The 20,873-nt window shown below is 34.9% G+C and overlaps 2 protein-coding genes across 9 annotated transcripts in view; both read left to right on the forward strand.

Annotated features, from left to right (window-relative positions):
* Positions 1-8,504, forward strand: LOC110419317 (ATP-dependent protease La (LON) domain protein). 4 transcript variants are annotated; one of them, XR_002445454.1, is made up of 8 exons: positions 1-316; positions 396-464; positions 2,171-2,287; positions 2,387-2,461; positions 3,354-3,506; positions 6,554-6,695; positions 8,033-8,276; positions 8,367-8,504. XR_002445454.1 is itself a non-coding variant. In XM_021432318.2 (7 exons), exons 1-7 carry the CDS (start codon positions 92-94, stop codon positions 8,191-8,193), a joined length of 942 nt encoding a protein of 313 aa, XP_021287993.1. In that variant the 5' UTR covers positions 1-91; the 3' UTR covers positions 8,194-8,361. The 4 variants fall into 4 exon arrangements, 2 of the variants coding, with proteins under 2 accessions (XP_021287993.1, XP_021287994.1); XR_002445455.1 differs by having other exon boundaries at positions 8,370-8,504; XM_021432318.2 differs by lacking the exon at positions 8,367-8,504 and having other exon boundaries at positions 8,033-8,361.
* The window catches only part of MLH1 (MUTL-homolog 1), a 23,925-nt gene continuing 11,421 nt past the window's right edge, over positions 8,370-20,873 (forward strand). For 3 of the 5 annotated variants that reach the window (XM_021432312.2, XM_021432316.2, XM_021432315.1), the window contains exons 1-12: positions 8,393-8,504; positions 9,066-9,408; positions 9,520-9,692; positions 9,805-9,877; positions 10,783-10,917; positions 11,011-11,248; positions 12,506-12,654; positions 17,217-17,315; positions 18,825-18,894; positions 19,017-19,152; positions 19,588-19,682; positions 19,765-19,873. In XM_021432312.2, coding sequence (XP_021287987.1) covers positions 9,181-9,408; positions 9,520-9,692; positions 9,805-9,877; positions 10,783-10,917; positions 11,011-11,248; positions 12,506-12,654; positions 17,217-17,315; positions 18,825-18,894; positions 19,017-19,152; positions 19,588-19,682; positions 19,765-19,873 — 1,505 coding nt within the window. In that variant the 5' untranslated portion in view covers positions 8,393-8,504; positions 9,066-9,180. Of the gene's footprint in view, positions 8,505-9,065; positions 9,409-9,519; positions 9,693-9,804; positions 9,878-10,782; positions 10,918-11,010; positions 11,249-12,505; positions 12,655-17,216; positions 17,316-18,824; positions 18,895-19,016; positions 19,153-19,587; positions 19,683-19,764; positions 19,874-20,873 lie in introns of all 5 variants that reach the window. The other 2 variants (XM_021432313.2, XM_021432314.2) reach the window with 2 other exon arrangements.

Here is a 20,873-nt window from a genome sequence, read left to right on the forward strand (position 1 = left end):
CATGGATAATTAGATAAGACATTGGCTTTGCGGTTGGAAGGGAAGAAACGAATTTCTTCAACCAAAAATAAGAAAGAAAAGAGAAAAAGTGATGAGTTGCCATGTCTTGTATGTTACCAGTGTGAATATGAAGCCCCGATTTGGAAATGGGGAATCGCATACCCGAAGGCCCCGCCCGTTTTCCTACACGTTTCCTTACTACTACGGGGTTAAACATTTCCCCGGAGATGGAGATCGTAGCATTTCAAAACGGCGCCGTATACGCCCATCTGCGGTGTCCCTGGAGCTCCCGCTTCTTCCCTTCAACATGAACGAGGCAAGTTTTCTTTCAAAATTGTTTCCGGTGAAAGGTAAAAGGAAGCGTTGAACTGAAAGAATGTTTAATGGGAAAGCAGGTGCTTGTTCCGTCGGAAAGCAAAACACTGCATTTGTATGAAGCCAGATATCTAGCTCTATTGGAGGAGGTACATTTTACAATATTTTTTTCCCCTTTTCTTAATTGGGGTATGCTGCTTGTTTAGTTTTTTGTTTCTTGTTTTTGAGATTCCCATTGAATTCTTTGACATTGTAACCAATCATGCCGCTGGGGGATAGACAGGGCTTTAGACTTTTTTACTACTTAGTTTTATTAATTCATGGTCTCTAGCCTTTGAAAACTTGAAGGATTTATTCAGGTTCCGTTTGTTTGGTGACTTTGCTAATTGTTTTTATACTCTTTATTAATACATACTATTTGTTTATTAGTTTTGATGAAGTGGCAAGTTATGGTTCACTAATTATGTTTGTAAATTATATACAAACATTGAATCAGATATAAAAACTCTGGCTTTTTCTTATCCACAAAACAATAAGGCTTCGTTTAGTTCATGCTTTTGCTATTTATAGTTTGCTATTTATCTTGCAAAAAATTGAAAAGCAAAAAGTAAAAATATCAATAAGATGCAGTCTAAATTTCTATAAATAGGCTTAAATAACAAAAAAGCCCTTGCATTATGTCAATTTATGCAATTGGGTCTCTATATCTTTTTTATTTGTACCCCAAAGGTTCCTTTCATTTGTAAAAAAGACAAGAACTTATTCTTTTATTGTACCCACACATGCCCTTAATCTTGAACAAAAAAATTAATGACCATCAGACCTAATGTTAGTTGTCATTTTCTGTCCACATGACATATGCCATGGATTGAAGATGTGGTCATGTGGCAGTTGAGGTGGCCACATTATCAAACTACGTCATATGCCACATGGTGGGTGTGAAAGGGTAAAAGGGAAAAAATCCACTTCAATTGTCATGTGGCCACGTCACATGCTATATGAATAGAAAATGTCAATTGGCATTAGGTTTGACGCCTGTTAATTTTCCGTTATGGGGATACAATAAAAGAATAGGAGCTTCTTTGGGTCTAAATCAAAGGATAAGGATTTTTTTGGATTCAATAAAAGTAGAGGGGTTCAGTTGCATAAAATGATTTAGTTTATCGGTTTTGTTGTTATTTAAGCATAGCTATTTGTGAACTGATGTGTATATCACTTCTATTAAAAAATTGACGTGTCATTTTTTTACCCTTGCCACTTTCCTACATTCCATAGACCAAGAAACCCTTATTACATACAATAAAAACCTCTATTGTTTTATTATAACCACACATGCCTTTAATTTTTACTAAAAAATTAAGGATGGTTAGGCCTAATATCAGTTGGCATTTTCTATCCATGTGGCATATGACGTGATCACGTGGTAGCTGAGGTGGCCACATCATCAAGCCACATCATATGCCATGTGATGGGTGCGAAAGGGGAAAAGTGAAAAATCCTACCTTAACTGTCACGTAGCCACATCATATGTCACGTGGACAGAAAATGCTAGCTAGCATTGGGTCTGCTAGGTGTTAATTTCCCATTATGGATTAAGGGCTTATGTGGATACAATAAAAGAATAGGGGAGGGTTCATTTGTCAATTTGAATCGATGATTTGTCTAATTTTAAGTAATATATGGGATACATTTGTTGGATGGTGTCACCACTTCATTAATACTTCTTTTTCTTCTACTTGCATTTTGCATTTTGGTTCTTGTGTAAGTTTTAATCGAGCCTTCTAATTACTACAACAAGACTATAAGCTACACCTAAATGGTGCTTGTAGTTTTGCTCCTAATACTATTCTTGCAGTCTTTATTAAGAAAGAAACTCTTCGTGCATTTTGTGTTGGATCCAATCGCCATTGGCAATTCAGGTGGCGAAGCATCATTTGCTGCTAGATATGGTTGTCTAGTTCTCATAGAAAATGTAAGAAAAGTTGAATTTTTTTTATGTCATTGTTAGGGATCACAATACAAGAATGCTGAAAGTACTTAATGAACTAATTTCAGTTATATTACTCTGCAGATTGAACAATTAGATGTTGGAGCATTGGTCTTTATAAGGGGAATTGGTCGTGTGAAGATTATAAAATTCTTACAAGTGAGTAAAAAAAACAAACAGGTTTGCAGTTACTTCCGGTCAAAATATTGCTGCTCATTGTCTGCAGCACCCGTGTTTCTTGTTGGTTATGTTATTTTACCTTAAAACTTTTCTCTTATTAAGTCTTTATTTAATTTCTGGTTCTTCCTTTATTTTCAGCATTATGTGAGATGGCTATAACTTGAAATCTTTCTCATTTTAAATGAGAAAAATAAGAAGCTTTAGTTTACTTTTCATTTTTTTACCTTGTGGTGGTGTCTTTTTTTTAACAACTTGATTCCACCTTAAAAGAACAGTTTCAATCGAAAGCATTTTTCTGCCATATGAGTCATTGATGTTTCAAGTTCAGACTTGCATAGAACTTCCACTTGTTAACTTCCTTACAAGTTAGCATTCAGTCCCATTTGTAGTTTTTTTTTTTTTAAATCTTATGAAGACCTGCATGATTAAATTTTAGCATATCAAAGGAGTTGTTCATGAATGCTTCTGCAGCTGCTCTTGCTTCTGTGTTTGTCTGTATTTTGTTCTTTGTGATTGCAACCAACACAAACTTGATTGAATGAAGCAGTAAAACATACAAAGTACTCAATAAAAGCAATTGTCAGAAATGATCACAAGTTAGAGATATTCTTGCTCTTCAAAAAAAAAAAGTTAGAGATATTCTTGATAAATTAGTTTTTGAAAGACTGGTTCAATTTTTTTTGTCCATAGTTGTTTTATTTTTCTTTAATAATAGCACCATCATCTTTCTTGTCCCTTTTTTGTTTTCTTTAATATTTTCATATTATTGCTTTTGTTGTTCTGTTTATGCGTGTGTGTTCTTGCAGCGTAACTTTAATCCATTTGTTTTGTTTTGGTTTCTTTCTTTTTGGGTTTACAAATGCAACTAAAGGCAGATCCTTACTTGAAAGGTGAGGTCAGACCACAGCAGGACATGGTTCTGGACAGCACAACTAATATAACCTCAAAAGTTTTGCAAGTTAAGGAGGCACTTCACAGTTTGAATACATTGGAAATTAAGCTGAAGGTCTCTCTCTCTTCGTATGTGAGCACATCTATTTTCTTGTGTGCATAGACCCATATATGCTTGCGCTCATGATAGATTTAGTTTCTTGCTCCAGCTCTGTGATGCATTTTTTAAAGAGAAATGAGTATCTGGTGTATATTCTAACATCCTTATCTCAAAATGTGGTAGACCATAAAGTTTTCATCAACATGCTGAGCCTGAGTAAATTCTCTAGGGTATCATGAGAGTTTAGTTTTGGATCAATGTTCTAGGCCCTTTAAGGGATTTCGTTAAAATGCCCTTTAATTCACTTGCATATTCATCACAGCAAACAACAAACCTCAATCAGGATATGTCCCAAACAGTTTAAAGGGATATAAAGGTAGAAAGAAGCATATTACTAGCTTATTTGGTTGAGAACGTGAGATATTGTAACGTTATATTTACAGAGCAGTAAGGCATGTGGCCTCAGCATCTAGATTATCACTGTTCCTAAAAGTTTGCATAGTGCAATTTTGCACATAATCACTGCTTAGAGGAAGATACTTTGTAATTTATGGTATCAAATTAATGCTTTAAAACGAAGATTGTTACTTAGAGCTATAGTCACACCAGATGGTATAAATTTGCCTCTTACTGAAGTTTGCATTCTCTTTACCTATTTTTCTTGGAAAACATGTGCTTGGTATGCGATTACTGTTACAGGTTATTTTCCGCAAGATGGAAGTGCTTGTGAATGTTGCTTGCGTATCATGCCATAAGATATATAATAGGTTACGAGTTACAGTAGGAAGACAGCCCACTTAGTCCCAAAGAAGTGGTAAGTGGGCCTTGCGTAAGCATTATTAGAAAGTGTGGTCTTACAGAAATGATTGGCAATCTCTTTCAATCTTATTTGGACATGACCTCAAATGCTTGGTGGCCAAGGCCCGACTTGGTCTACCATTTTTTGACAAATTTATAGGCCAACCTCATCTACACAACTTTAAAATAAGCCTGATAATGTCTTAGAGAAACTGGATCCTTGAATGACCTTAACTATCTTCTGTTTAGTTTGCCAGATACTTGTTTGGAGTCCTGAGAACCAAGAGTCAAGACAGTGTTCATGGAAGCAAATGAGACATAGAAGCATTACTCTTGTGAAGTGATGCTGAAGACAGCAATTCTAGGTTTGAAGGTCAAGTTTCTGGCAGTAGTAGAAGCGGTTATCCCTGTTTATTTCTGTGGGATTCTTGTTTTCAAATAGTGTCTTTCAAAATTCTTGACCTAGACATGATTCTAACACGCTTCTTAATCTAGAATTATAGAATTAGGAGATTATCTTACAAAACAAATGTATGAAATGTTTGAAGAATGATCGATTCTGACTTTGATAGATTTGAGGTGTGAGCAAACTCAATGAGTTTTTCAGGTATGTTTCTTTGCCAAAGTTTCGAAGTGAAGGACTTAAGGAATGATGAGCTAGCAGTCTAATATATAATGGGAGAGGCAGACTAAAAACCTGAGTTAGCACTCTAATGATATGGGGGGAAAATCAACCCTTGCTAGAGCTCTCTCTGTTTGAACAAAATCTCATGTCCTCTATACTATGTGGCAGCCCCCTCTTAATTGTGCATTTGTATCCCCTATAAACACGAAAGATTTGTATTAAATTTTCCCAAGTTTACTTGCCTAAAAATCTTATCTTGAAGCATATCCCCAATAACTCCTTAAAGCTTTAGTATTTATGAAGATTGTGAGCACTGACTTTTTCAAGGAAGAAAGGAAGGCAGTTTCAACTTTTCAGTGACAAATCAGTATGAATTGTGGGTTCTTGATGTCATCAACCCTGCTGAGTACTAGTGATGATGGACTGCCTTTGTAAGTGCGAATATCTAATGGTAAGTGCTGTGGTGATGTTGTAGGTCGTGGTTGTCAAATTTTGTTAAATATACACTTGAGAAGTTTCATATAAGAAGGCAGAAATGAAGTCCTAATTCACCTAGATTGTTCATAATCTTAATTTTTTTCAGAGGTGTGTGGACTGCAGTCATGTGGCTGGTGGATTGAGCAGGTTTACTGTAGATATTATTTTAAGGTTTAGAATAATGAAAATATTTTCGTCTAAAATCAAGCTTTCTTAGTTTTTATTATGTTTACCCTTTAGCTCTATTTAAAGAAATTACTAGGACTAGTTGTCACGGGGAAACTTATGTGGTTGTCTTCAAAGGCTTCTTTTAAGAATGATATCAGTCAGGATAGTTTGCAGAGCTACCCGATATTCTTTTTCTTTTCTATGTGGTATCGTCATATTGCTTCCATCACCTTGTTGAATTTATAAACACCACTTATGCCAGAAGTGATTGTTGACAGGCACTATTCTGTTGCATGTTAAACAGTCTCAGTTATGATTTCTATAATCGTTTATATTTCTAACCTATCATATTATTTTGATTAATATGATGTATGATTTGCACTAATCTTTAACTCTTACATCATTAATATTAGGGAAATATACATCTCTAACACTTTGGTTCCAAGTGTTTCATTTGACATTTTGTGGTTTGCACTTTTCTTCAGATGATGTTGCATCAGTAGATTATTTTAACCATATAACCAAATTGCTGCTAGATGTATATTTATTTGTTTATTTATTTATGTCTTACTAAAGTAGCAGAGCGTACAAAATTGAATGAAAATTTTAATATGAAGATGATGTTTATTTGAAGGTGGTAACAAGCTTAGCTGGTAAAGGTTTTTGGTGCTTTTACCCTACACGAGGTAAGGGGGGTTTATGAGGAGGAAGTAGACTACCTTTATTGTGTAGCCCAACCATTAGGCCAAAGAGAACAAAAACATTATGGCTATTTGGTTTTGATAGCTCTTGAAATTCAATATACAGATAATTTTGTTGTTTTCATAAAAAATTTAATTTGTAATCCCTGCTGAGTCATAAAGCATTTATTAAAGCTTTTGAAACCAAATAGGTTATATGTGACTTCTGTCTAAACCGCAAGGGAGTAAAGTGTAATTTGTGCTTAACTATATAGCATTGCCATCTTTTCTGGTGCATATTTGCTGCTTACTCACTTATCACATATCTGCAGGCTCCAAAAGGGGCACCATTGCAGACTTCTTGTTTGAACTCTCTAACGTGGGCTGAAAATGAGCTATCCCTAGAATGTGACAAAGATTTTGTCCCATCGTCTGCCGAGCGTGTATCCTTTGCAGCATTTCAGCCTGTCTCTGGTATGTGATGCTTGCAATTGTTAAGTTATCTTGCCTTTTGTTGTGTCTGGACCTATTTTATGTCAAATGTCTCCTATCCTATTTTTCTTGCCTGAAGCTGTAGCACATGGAAGTGTATTTTTCATGGAAATGATGCCTTGAAATAAAATGTGGAATATCCTTTATTTAATTAAATTATGCAATACTTTTCTCTTTGTCATCCTGTCAAACTAAGAAGAACAGTGTTTATAGGTTACCCATACATGACTATTCTGCATTAAATCTATCCTGGTTTTGACGTTTAGGTTTAGGTAGTAAAGTCAAGGTATGCTCTAAGGCCTAAGGTTCAGAGGAATCCCAAAAAAGTGCCTTGGCCTCTTTAGGCAAGGTACATTCACTAAGGATGTACTTGAGGTTCACCTCACTTTAAATGCCCATTTGTTTTCTTCAAAATTTTGAGCTGTATTTTCAATTGATAAATATGGATAATCTAAGTGTGTCTTTTAGGAACAAATCTTGATAGGATCTTAGGCTACTAATACAAAATATATTCTGGCAAGCAGCGACAACTAATAAAGGTCTATGCACAAAGTAGCCTCAAAACAAGCAGAGGCAAAGCCAAGTAGAGGCTGGTAGGGGGCCTTCCCCAACCACCCACCCGCCCCGCACTTGTTATAGTGATTAGTAAACATCGGTATTTTTAATATATAGTTATTTATCATTTTAGTAATAAAATCTTCACTCCAGCAAGTGCTTTTTTTCCACCTTGCACCTTGCCCAGTTGCGGGTTTAGTCCACAGGTGAGACAAAATTAATCACGTGAAAATACTTAGAAAACTTAGGAAGCAATGAAGACTCCTGGAAGGATATGCCAGTAAGTTGATTGGTTTTGTATTGGCATGACCATCACTTGCAGCTTTTTATTCCTATTTGGATAATTGTATTTGATGTTGTTGTGTTTGTAAATGGCATGAGCAGAATGAATTTTCAAACATTAGACATTCATCATACGCATAACCATGAGGCCGGTTTCATTGTGCTAGCTTCAACATTTATGCCTTGGTGTTTATGCCAATGAATAGGGTTTTAGATCCTGAATTTATTATGTTGAGGGTTGTGTCACTTGCTTCAAACCAACTTGTATTTAAACTGTTGTTGGAAACTAGGGGTCATCATCAAAAACAATTTGGTGCTGTAGCCACAACATTTTGCTTGGATGGTAGGATTGCTAGAATATTGACATGCTGGAGTCGTTTGGTTTCCTCGTTGTATACTTGTTGCATCAAGCTGTGAAAAGTGTTGTACTTATGCAGAATAATTGTTGCTAATATAAGTTCTGGAAATCTTGTTTGTGACAGGATCGACTCAATCTGAACTGCTAAAGTTGCAGGAAGAGAAGTTGAAGGCAATGAATCTGAAGGATACAGCGCAACGGTTAGATAATTCAGTAGAACTAATCAAAGAGAATATCTCTATGGTTGCAGCCAAGCTTGCTATTCAGTCATTGGAGATGCAGTGAGCTATGTTAGAGAGGGAGAGAAGGAAGTCTATGCAGATGCAGCCCATGCGGACGAAAGTGCTATCCTCCCACCAATTGTTGATGTTGTATTCTCCTTTTCTTTCTGATTTATTCTTTGTATTATTAAGGGATTAATCTTACAAATGAATGCACATATCCATTCTGAGCTGCAGCAGGTTGCAAATGGATGGGAATGGTGGTGGAAAGGGGTGTACATGGACAGGGTCTGAGGCTCTGAATAAAACCTCTAAAAGATTCTTTAGCTTCTTAAGAAATGCAGCTTAAAAGGCATCTAATTTCCCCAATCAAAGGTACTGAATTTTTTAAACAAATCCCTAATGGTTCTCATTCTTATGCAAGTATTTGCTTAGTTTGGAAAATCATGTGATTCATTATTGTACAAGAATGTTTTATGGATAATGGAAAATATAAAATTTTCTATCTATACTACCTTATACCAATAAGAGAAAGAGTTTTTTTAACTTAATAAACATATTTTTCAAGTTACAAGTATAAGTCCAGGATAAATGATATCATAATTTATTTTATTTTTTATTGATGTGAAATTTTTAATAAATTAATAAATTAAAGTCTAAAATCATATTATGATAATTAATGAATTTTAATAAAAATTATAAAAAATTTATAAATAAAAGATAATATGTATAAAATTAAATTTTAATATAGTAAAATGATTTATGATTAAATTTGAGGAATGAATATCTAAAACTATTGTCTAAACTCAAATAATAATTTTATTATCTGAATTTTACCTAAATTTAATTATAAGTACTTCAATGGGGTCGAATTATATAAAATACTTAAACTGCATCCTTTTTTCTTAAAACTACTCGTACCCCAAAAAAAAAAAGAAGAAATAAAGCAGGCTGTACAGAGTAAAGTTCGATTATCATGCTGTGTCTTATTGGCGCGAGTTCTGTACTGTTGCTTAGTACTTAGAACCCGTATCAAACTTCGACATCAGCCATGGATATAGAAGCACCAGAAGAAGCTAAGGAGCTACCGAAAATCCAGCGTCTGGACGAGTCGGTCGTCAACCGAATTGCAGCCGGAGAGGTAATCCAACGCCCTGTCTCCGCCGTCAAAGAGCTGGTGGAGAATAGTTTAGACGCCTCCTCCACTTCCATAAGCGTCGTCGTCAAGGACGGTGGCCTTAAACTTATTCAAGTCTCCGACGATGGCCATGGCATTCGAGTATTGAACTACTTTTCTTGTTTTTGAATGCTAATTTTCATTTCTTTAAGATGGAAAAAAAAAAGAGTAACTAAAAATTGGTTGTTAATTGAATTTCAATGCTGTTCGTAGCATGAAGACTTGCCCATATTGTGTGAGAGGCATACGACGTCGAAGTTGTCGAAATACGAGGATTTGCAGTCAATAAAGTCGATGGGGTTTAGGGGGGAGGCGTTAGCGAGCATGACATATGTGGGTCACGTGACCGTCACCACCATTACCAAGGGCCAATTGCATGGATACAGGTTCTTGGATCTCACCTCTTCCACAAAATGTTGAAATCCTTCTTCTTATTCTTCATTTAACAATTCCCCCCTTACCCCACTTCTTTTGTTTTGTGTATTTTTTTATGCGCAGGGTGTCATATAGAGATGGCATGATGGAGCATGAACCCAAGGCATGTGCTGCTGTCAAAGGAACCCAAATAATGGTATCAACTACACTTTTGTTTTTCTTTCTTTTGACTTAGTGTCAATTTCATGTAAGTATGTTTTGTATGGAACTGAGGAAACTATGAATCATTGGTTTTCTTTTGTTTAAGATAAGATTAAATTTCTCGCCGATTTGGTTTCTGTTTTTGTACAGAAAAAATTTATTAATAATTTAAGTGTATGGTTCTTGGGAAATGCTATTAGGGGAATACATGAGCCATGGTAAGCTTAAGTGGCGCCAATTATGTAACTTCTGTGCTTGTTGGGATGTGTATGTGATCTAATTACGTGCTTGTTGCAGGTTTATTCACCTTGAAATTAAATCAATTATGTAACTTAGCCTTGAGCTCTTACACTATTGGAAAGGAGCTCTAGCCTGAGCTTGTAAAAAGTTGGTTTAACACTCAAACTCATTTTAAAATAAATTACAAATAGAAAATTTTTGAACCATAATTTTCAACCTCTTTCAAACAAGATATGTATAATTATACATCATGAACAAAAAACATTAAGGTAATCAAAACTACTCCTAGGGAAAGATGAAACAAACTTCTAAACTAGGTTTGCTCCTTGCCTAACAAAACAAAAAGACAAAGTTTGTTTGTGCTTGAGATCTGCTCATGACTTGATAAGCAAGCTTTCTTCACCGGCAGCTTGTGCACTTCATTGACAAGCTACTTCCAAGCTTGCTTTGTGAATATAAACAAGCCAAGCACCTTTCTGCTCAAACTCGGATGAGCTCAATTTTCAAGCTCAAGCTTGTTTGTTTTGGTAAGCGAGCTCATATTAGGTCCAGCTTCGAGTAACTTGTGAATGGCTCAAGAGCCACTTTGTTCACTTGAACCCTGTGCTGTTAGCTCCTTCATATTGTTTGATTTCTTTCATTTTTGGTTGTGTATTTCAGGTTGAGAACCTGTTCTATAACATGATTGCTAGGAGGAAGACACTACAAAATTCTGCAGATGATTATACGAAAATTGTAGACGTGCTAAGCCGGTTTGCCATTCATCATATTGATGTGAGCTTTTCTTGTAGAAAGGTGGGCCTCTTTATCAGTAAAAACTTATCTTTATAATTGTTAGCTATATTTTTTAACATGAGTGGTATATATATAATATGACTTTGTGTAAAGCCTTTTCTTAGCTTGCTATGTTATCAGCATGGAGCTGCTAGAGCAGATGTTCACTCGGTCGCGACATCATCAAGACTTGATGCTATCAGATCTGTTTATGGTCTCTCGGTTGCTCGGAATCTGATAAAAATTGAAGCTTCAGATAATGATCCCTCTCGTTCAGTCTTTGAGATGGATGGCTTCATCTCCAACTCAAATTATGTTGTAAAGAAAACAACAATGGTGCTTTTTATCAATGGTATGTTTTGACTCTTCTATATTGAAACTATTACATGACTAGGTGTCTTACTTCTATTTTGATTCCCTTCTGCTCGATTATCTGAAAGTGAAAAAGAAGCAGCATACAATGAAACAAAGTTGGTGGCTAATACATGAGATGTTTACAAAACCAACTGCAGAACCAAGTAGCAGTGTTAAATAATGACTGAAACCTTGGAAGGCTCTCAAGGATAACTATTTCAGAAACACTAAAACTGCAGCCATATATATAGAACAATTAATTTATATGAAGCTCAAGATTGACTACATAAAATACCCTTAAGAAAATGAAAGAAAGTAAAATCACCTATTGGAAATGAACAAGCTAACAGCTGATTTGAAGGCGCCAAACAACATAATCTCCTAGCTGGCCAAATTCCTCTTTCCCCTATGCTGGAAACTTAAAATGCTGGCTATTTTCCTGCTGCATTAACTCCTGGTTGAGAGGTGCTTGGCTCTGACAAGTTAAATTGAACATAACTTTCATAAATTTTAGATCTAACTTTTATTGTTTTTCCAATTAATCCATTTGAATTAGCTGTTCTTTCCATAGAGCAATTAGGAATGCCATGAAACAAATACCCATTTTTATGTAAAAATTTCTAGCTGTGCCAATTTCTGATCATTCATACTTGTAATATTAGGCCAAAATCTGGATCATCAGCATACATTTCTTTCAATGCCTCAAATTCAACCCTCTCTATAGATAAAGGATTGTGTAACCTGGTCATGCAAACCAGGTTGATGTTTGAGAACAAAATTGTAGGTTTGTAGGATTGAGCTCCATTTGGCATGCCTGAAAGTTTGACTTCTTTTTTGGGTTAAGATGCATGATGTGGTACAAATTTGGATAGTCTGCCTACTTAGGCTTTATGTCAGGTTAGAGTTAGAAATTAGGGTTTTTGTTTTCCCAGTCTCTCACTCAACCTGCTCGAACCCTCTCTGTGTCTTTTGTAGGAATTCTTATTTTTGGTTTTCCCTTTACTTTTTGGGTGCTCATTAGATCATATTGTTTGGGAATTCATCCTAGTCTCTTCCTTTATGCTGCAACTGTTTCTCTAGCTGTAGGCTAACAATTCTTAACAGGTCATTACCCATATTTAATTGGCCCAGAAAATTACCTATATTTAAACTTTTTTCTAGTATCCTCCCTTTTGCTAATGTTGTTGCGTTTGTACTTTATTATTAGTATCTCTAATCTCACGTTCTTTTCATTTTTCTTTGTCAATTACTTCAGATAGATTGGTTGAATGCACTGCTTTAAAGAGAGCTCTGGAAATTGTTTATTCTGCAACCTTACCAAAAGCATCAAAACCATTCATATATATGTCAATTATATTGCCACCCGAGCATGTTGATGTGAATGTGCACCCAACAAAGAGAGAGGTATACATATCAAGGATTCCTTTGTGCTCTTTCATGTGATAATTATACTTTTAGCACTTAGAGGTGAAAAGTTATGAATAAGGTGGTACTGGGGAAGAAATCATTGATGAATCTCTTAATGGTATAGCCAAAAGCTGATGTTCAGTTTCATCATGCATTTGTCACCATGGCATCCACAATTAACCTAACCTTAGATAAAAGAAAAGGGATTAAAATTTTGTCAAAAACTTATTAAATCAATAGTAGCTTTCTTTGTTTATTTTTTCTTCTTTTTTATTGCTTGATTTCTCATGTTGTCACCTAGTAGCTAACACAACTTTACTTTGAGCCAATTATTAAATGAAACCTAGAAGTACTTATTATTTTGGGGAGAAAACATTTCTCCTTATACTTCTAGCCTACATTCAACTTTTCATTCTCTCGTATAGATTAGGGGTTTTGTGTTCCAATCCACCACTATTTAATGTGGAGATGCAGAATTTGGATTCAGAAACATACTTATAAAGGTGATCTATGGAAGATTTGGGGATGTCTGCCCTAGTATTGTCAAAGGCATAAGGTGAACTCTAGGCTAGGACCCTTACATAAGGTGCAAAAAAAGTGCTTGTCTGAGTGAAGTTGATAATTTCTAAAAGATAGTTAATATATGCAAGACTAAGAAAATTCTATGTATTATATCTAATAAGCTTAAAATATTTATTTTCTTTATATACATTAAAGAGTTTACTCCTTTACCTTTGCCTAATGTCTTTCAAAGCTCAAGAATGATCATAATTAATTTAACCAAAGAAAGGTCCAAGTTTCCTTTACTTCCATCTTCAAGAAAACTTTTGTTCATCAACTATATCATTTTATTAGTTTTTATTATTGTAAATGAAGCTGAAAATTGCCCTTTTTTTTACTATTAAAAGAATATCTAACAATTGAAATTAGAAACAAAAGAGACCAAAGGGAAACTAAAGTCAGATGCACTTTTTTTGTGCCTTTTGCATTGAAAAAAAGACTTGTGCCTGATCAAAGGCACCTTGTCTGGAGGTGCGAGCCATTTTACCTGATTTGCCTTGCACCCTAGTGCCTAGGTGCACGCTTTGACAATGCTGGTTTGTGCATTAGGGTTTATAGCGGGCTATAGCTAGGAAAACTAGGGATTCCTGGGTTCATAACTTAGGTAAGGGTCTGGTTTAGCATTTTGGAATCAATTAGGGTTTTATTCAATTGAGATTTAATCTCATAAAAGAAAATACAGAAGGAATGTCTTGCTGCAAATTCTAGCAGCAAGAAGATTAGGGTTTGATTGGTGAGTTCAGGAAACTGGTTGTGGCAATTGACATGAATGTATTGGGCAAGAATTACAATTGATACATATATGAAAGGGAATGCAATTTAGGTTGCAAGAAAAAGAAGAAACCTGTTTAAAGGGAGATTTTCCCGTGCTTGAACAGCCTGATAATATAGTAGTAAGAAAAAAGAAAGGGGGAAAGTTATCACATTTAAATTCTAGCTATCAATCCCTTGGAAATATGAAGCCACATAGGTATTTCGACTCTTAGAGTAGTCCTAGGACTAGAATTCCTAATTGGAAAACTTGGACCCTAAGAAAATAAATCTGGATTCCTAGAAGCTCCTACAATTATCTCAAAGTGATATAGATCATTACTCCTAGAGTACTTACTTTTTTGGAATTATTGTTCTGGCCCTGAACAATAGAATACAGGAAATTTTGTAATAGAAAAATCCCAAATTTTTAAAGTTGTAATTACATAACAAATAGTAATGACTTTAAGGTCTTTAGTGGTTTATTCTACAAAGGTGGAGAAAAAGGAAATCAACTCATGATAGGTGTGTTGTGTATGTGTGGAAATGATTGCATCAATCAAATGCCTGGATCTGTTTTGATTAGCATAAGGAATGTCTTTAAAGAAGAAAACGGAACACTAGAATAATAGCATGTGTTCCATGTTTGACCCTCCAAAACTACAAGAATGTCACTTCCAAGAAACAGTGGAAAACTAGATTTACTAAAGTTGTACAAAACGAGACCCAAAGAACAGAAACTAAAGAAGTAGCCCTTGTCGAAACAAATGCTTGATACATGACTATGCAAGTGTTATTTTGGGGGAGAAAACTCAGCATATTTCATTCATAATGCATCATCTATATATACAGCCTAAACATTTCTAAAATAGAAAAAGAATAAAGAAAATAAAGTCTCTAAAACTATGGTGATTCTCAATTCTTATAATTACGTTAATTATAATTCATATAATTACGTTAATTAATAAGAAGTATTTATAGATTTCTTATTCTATAACACTCCCCCTCAAGCTGGAGCATAGATGTTAATCATGCCCAGCTTGCTACGATTATAATCAACTCGAGCTTCATTCAACGCTTTTGTGAAGATATCTTCTAGTTGGTCTTCAGTTTTAACATATCCTGTAGAGATGAACTTCTGCTGAATCTTTTTACGAATAAAATGACGATCAATTTCAATAAGCTTTGTTCGTTCATGAAGCACAGGATTGGAGGCAATATGTAGAGCAGCTTGCAAACTGACATGACTCACAATCTAATGATGACACATTTTGAAATTGAGGACATAATTTTTTCAAGGAAGATAAAGAAGGATGTCCCAATTGACAATGCACCTCTAAGGGAGTTAGTACACATGAACAAGCAATGGATCTCGGCGCTTGTGTGTCAAGGTAGTAGAGAGCTCTAGACTCATGACTTTTACCAATAATCCGTTTCATCGTAAGATCTTGAAATAGACAAAGATTGGGAAAGAATGAGATACAACAATTCAAGGCACAAGTGAGTTTACTAACAGAGATTAGATTAAAAGAAAAGTTAGGTAGATTTAAGATATTAGACAATGAAATTAATGGAGTTGGATTAATAGTTCCAGAACCAAGAACACAACAGGCTGATCCATTTGGTAAAGTAACATTAAAGGAGCCTATATGTGATTGGAAAGTGAAAAATAGATTCGAATTACCTGTTATGTGATCTGAGGCACTAGAATCAATAACCCATTTGGATGATGAGGAAATAAGACATGTTGTGGAGTTACCTGACTCAGTTGTAGCAATGATAGGAGAAGTAATGGATTTTAATGATTCTTGGTACTAAGAGAATTAGGCAAATTCATTTGCAGAAACTAGAATAGTCTTTGCAGCGCAACATTTGCTAGCTGACGTCATTGAGACTTATTTTGGAGTTTCCTAAAAAAAAGCTTTGTATGGCCCGGGTCATGACAATAATAGCACACAATTCCTCTTGACTCCTGACTACGGCTATCAACATCTCGGTTACTATTGCCCATTCCCTTTCCTCTGTTACCACTCCTATTATTCTGACTTACAACAGAATTGTTATTAGTATGAGCCAATGTAGAGCTCGAGCTTTTTGTACAAAGTACCCTCGTAGAGGTGTCATGTAGGGAGGAGATTTCGGAACCAGAAAGAATATGAGATTTGATAGTCTCAAGCTCTAGAGGAAGACTCGAAAGAAAACTCATAACCGCCATTTGCTCTCATTGAGCTTGTTGAACCTTCAAATCAAGATTAAAAGACAACAGAACATTAAGCTCATAAATTCTTTTAAAATCCATAAAATAGGCCGTGAGAGACATATCTTGTTTCTCTGTACAATAAAATGCTTTACATACCTCATAGATACGAAAGATATTTCCTTTACTAGAATATAAAAAATTTAAATACTCCAACTCTTTGACAAATTCACAATGATTAATCAAGCTAATAATCTCACTGTTAATGGAATTTTGAATCTGTAGTAACAGCTGTGCGCCTTCCTTCATTTAGGTTTGCCTTGTATTAGTAATAAGAGGATCATGAGTAATATGATCATCTTTATTGATGCTTCTTAAATAGACCCGAACACCATTTCAAATAATTGAAACCATTAAGCTTATGCTCTGTGACCTTTGTCATCACAGGAATCATATCAGCCAGTACCATTGATTTTTTTTTTTCAGTACAGACTCTTACCATTTTGAAAAGCCAGTAACAAAACCTAACAAGAGTACCAAACTATCTTGTTGAAACCTTCCAGCGTGAAGACCAGAAGACTAGAAGAGAAGACCTGAGTGAAAATCTCCAAAAACTAAGAACTTCGTTTCAAAGGAAACAGATCTGCCAGAACTGAGAATGTCTCTCTTTATGTAGGCTATGATACCATGTTCTTTTGGAAGAGAAAACTCAGCATATTTCATTCATAATATATCATCTATGTATATAGCCTAAACATCTCTAAAGTAGGAAAAGAATAAAGGAAATAAGGAAAATAAAATCCCTATAACTATGGTGATTCTTCATTCTTATAATTACGTTAATTATAATTCCTATAATTGCATTAATTAATAAAAGAATATTTACAGATTTCCTATTCTATAACAGCAAGTAACCTTTGTTCATGTTTAAGTCTTTGCTTTGCAAGAGTTGCTTGCTGTTGAATCAGCTCTTGTAAAATGTTTGGTTCCTGTGCTCCTCCTTCTTTGGCTTCTCTCTCTTTTTTTTTTTCTTACACACATTGATGTGCAGGTAAGCCTTCTAAATCAGGAAGTTATTATTGAGAAGATACAGTCTCTGGTTGAATCAATGTTAAGAAACTCAAATGATTCGAGGACATTTCAAGAACAGGTACTTGTTGTCTCTTCTATAATTAGATGCAGTACCTGTTGCTTTCCAACAAAGAGATCTTAGAATGTGTTCCTGTCTTTAAAAGTGTACCTGCCTCTAAAAGCATAATGATGAATAGGAAATTGCAGTGTCTCTTTTTCTTAAACTGGCATGAACTCTGAAAGTTTGATAACGTTGTAAGTGATTTCCATGATCAAGGTGAAAGCTTGTCAATTTGTTCATGTCTTTGTGCAGTAATAACATGCTATTGCATCATCTAGTTTAACTTGTTGAAGATGATGCATAGGATATGGCTGATTGGCTGTTGCATTATTTGACATTTTGGGTCTACATTTAGAAGTTTTAATATGTATTTTTGTCTTCCATCTTTTATCCTTTTTTTTTTTCCCTTGGAGAAGTGTAAAGATTTTCTGATGGACTTTTGAGCTAACCTCAGCAAAGCATTTCTCTCTCTCTCTAAGCGGTGAGATAGGAGTGTTACTTGTTTTCATAATCCACTTTACTCATTTAATCTCTAAATCCATGGTCATTAAATTTTGCATATTTATGGTTTGGTTTCTTACAAGGTTGTTGTTCTTGTCCACACATGGGTAAAGTCTTGATTTTCTTTATGGCAATGTGATGACCAACACATATTTCTGTTAAATTCTTTTTTTAATTGATGTTCTGTTCTCTTATTGTGATCCATTTGTTTTTTTGAAAAAGCTCGTATCGTGATCCATTATTGCAACCTTATTTTAGCCGGGTTACTATTGTTGAAAATCTTGATCACTAAACACTATGGTCTTGCACGAGATGCTACATGAAGGAACGATAGTTTCTAATGCTTATTTGTCTATAGGGGGAAAGGGAAAAGAAAACAGAAAGAAAATGAGAAGGTCTAGGGTGCCATGCGTGCCTAGGTACTCCAACAAATTCAGTATAAACTGGAGGAAATTAAAGATTTATCAAGAACATGAATATAACAGTAACAGTGACAGTTTGAGAATAGAGGCAGGTAGATAAATAACTAAAGGTCCAATAGTAGTAAGTAACTCAAGACACGTCTTTGAGCATAGGCTGTGTGCTTGTCCTTTTGCACCAATATTTGGTTAACTTTAACATGGCTTTGTTTGATAATAGAAACAACTATGTAGTTATGATACAGGTGCTCTCCCAAATGAAAACGTTTATAGGTTAATTATAGCACTTCTGCAAGTCAAGCTAAACTCTCTATTCAGTTTCCTGTGTAAACTAGGACTCCAGAAGAAAATGCTCTCAGGACATGGGGAGAAAGTTTCTGTTGTCGAACCATCTTCTGGCTCCTTTCCTAGCAATTCACTGTCCACAAAATGCTCAAAGAATCTTTTTCTGGCTTATTTTTAGCAATTTGCTGTCTAGAGTGCAAGAAAACTGTTGAATTTTTATCTTATGTTCCAACTACTTTTTCAGTTCTCAGCATTTTAAATGGATATTGCAGCTCACTTGTGCACTTTCTTCTTGTCATCTTGTGTCTATTGCGTATGACAGACAGTGGAATCCTCTCCATCTGTTCCCTCAATTACAAACAATGAGTCACACCTTAATCCCTCACCCTCTGGTAATGCTAGAGAAAACATTCTCCTCGTGACTCTTGCATGCTCTTGGATTTCCTACTCTGAATCTGAACACGTTTGTTCAATTATATTTGTTCATAGTCTGTGTGCATTTTTGAACTCTCAGGATCAAAATCACAGAAAGTACCAGTGCACAAAATGGTAAGAACAGATTCATCAGATCCAGCTGGAAGGTTGCATGCCTACTTGTATAAGAAACCCCAGAACCACCTTGAAATGAATTCAAGCTTGACAGCTGTGAGGTAGGACCCATAGATAGCCCATGCTTATAAAAGAGTAAACTGCTCTTTCTTTTTTAATTGCTGTACTGTTTAGACTTATCTGGAAGAGATGGCAGAGCTTGTTCTTACCTTCTTGTACCTAGCCTCTGTTTACAGTCCATTTCCTATTATGTTGAGTTACTCTAGAGAATCCCTGGTTTTTCAGAAATGCTTTTGGTTTCTACACTTTCCTAGGAAATTTTAATAGGTGCTCATGTGGACTTTGCTGCAAAAGAAAGATGTTCTGAATTCCTTTTTTTTTTTTTGCCTTTCCTCCCCCTTCCTTTATTTTCGTTTTCTAAAAAATTAATGTGCAAGAATGCTAAAGTGTTTTGAGTATCTGATGCCTGTATTTTTAAACATAAAATAAGACTACTTTGATCTATCTATCCATCTATATTTAATCTCCATACGCAGGTCGTCAGTTAGACAAAGAAGGAACCTGAAGGAAACTGCAGATCTTACTAGCGTTCAGGAGCTTATCGATGTTATTGATAGCAAATGTCACTCTGGTAATTGTGTGACAATTTATTGTGCTAGAAAATTTAGTTGGGTGGACTTATCTGATAATTCTTACTAAAATTTATTATGTAGGCCTGCTGGACATTGTGAGACAATGCACTTATGTTGGAATGGCAGATGATGTTTTTGCATTGCTTCAGCATAATACTCATCTATATCTTGCTAATGTGGTGAACTTAAGGTAATTTTTCCACACATTCTTGAAATCCCACATGCTTATATGCTTATGGCAAGTATATGCACCTGTATGGGACAGCAGAGTAAAATTTTGCCATTTTTTTTTGGGACTAAACATTAACTCATCAGATTCCCAGACACTATGGCAACCAAATTGAGTTTAAAACAAAAAATCATGAAAAGAACCCAACACCAAGAAGGTTAAATTTAAAAGCAAAAATGATATCATTGAAGCTAACTTTTGCACACCATGTGAACACAACTTTATCATTGTCATTCTTTCTTCCCATTAAGATTTAAATTTAGGGTAAACCCTACATAGACCCCTTGGGGTATGATATTTTTTCACATAACACCTTGAGGTTCTTTTTTTCTCGAATAAAACCTTGTTTTACTACTAATCCCCCAGTGGGGTAACAATGTTAAATTTTCACTAAAATGGTAATAAGATCTTTATAATTTTCACTAGAAATACAATAAGACCCTTATATTTAAAAGCCCTATTTTTTACATTTGAGCCCTCAATTCCAAAATTCTTCTTCAAAGAGAGAAGCCATAACTTTTCCAGTGGTTTATCACAAACATAAAGTAGTATGTGTTTATGTACCTTTGCATGATTAGATGCCATTTGATTGAGCAGAAAGTGGCAGCTTGAAGGAGCCTTTTTAAAATATCACTAACATTTTTATAGTTTAGTAAAATCAAGGACACTTTTGTAAAGTTTAATAGGGATACAAGTTTTTGTATATAAAGAAAAAAGAAAATATGGATATGGATTTGCTCTAAGGTGAGTAAAATCTGTTAGTGCGCAGAAGTGATGTGAAGAAAATGAGGTTTGCAGTTTTTTGCAATTTTCATGAATTGTCCTTTTTGTCAAATGTATTTTGTTGCAAACGTTATCTATGTACTTGTGCTTAGAGTGTTGACAGATTATTTTATATTTTAAATTAATAAGTTTGATGTTGTTTCGTATGACATTATAGATTGTATTTTGTTTTTATATC

The sequence above is a fragment of the Theobroma umbraticum genome, unplaced genomic scaffold, assembly GCF_002168275.2.
Source record: "Theobroma umbraticum cultivar Fairchild unplaced genomic scaffold, ASM216827v3 scaffold_67.0, whole genome shotgun sequence".
Lineage (NCBI taxonomy): Eukaryota > Viridiplantae > Streptophyta > Magnoliopsida > Malvales > Malvaceae > Theobroma > Theobroma umbraticum.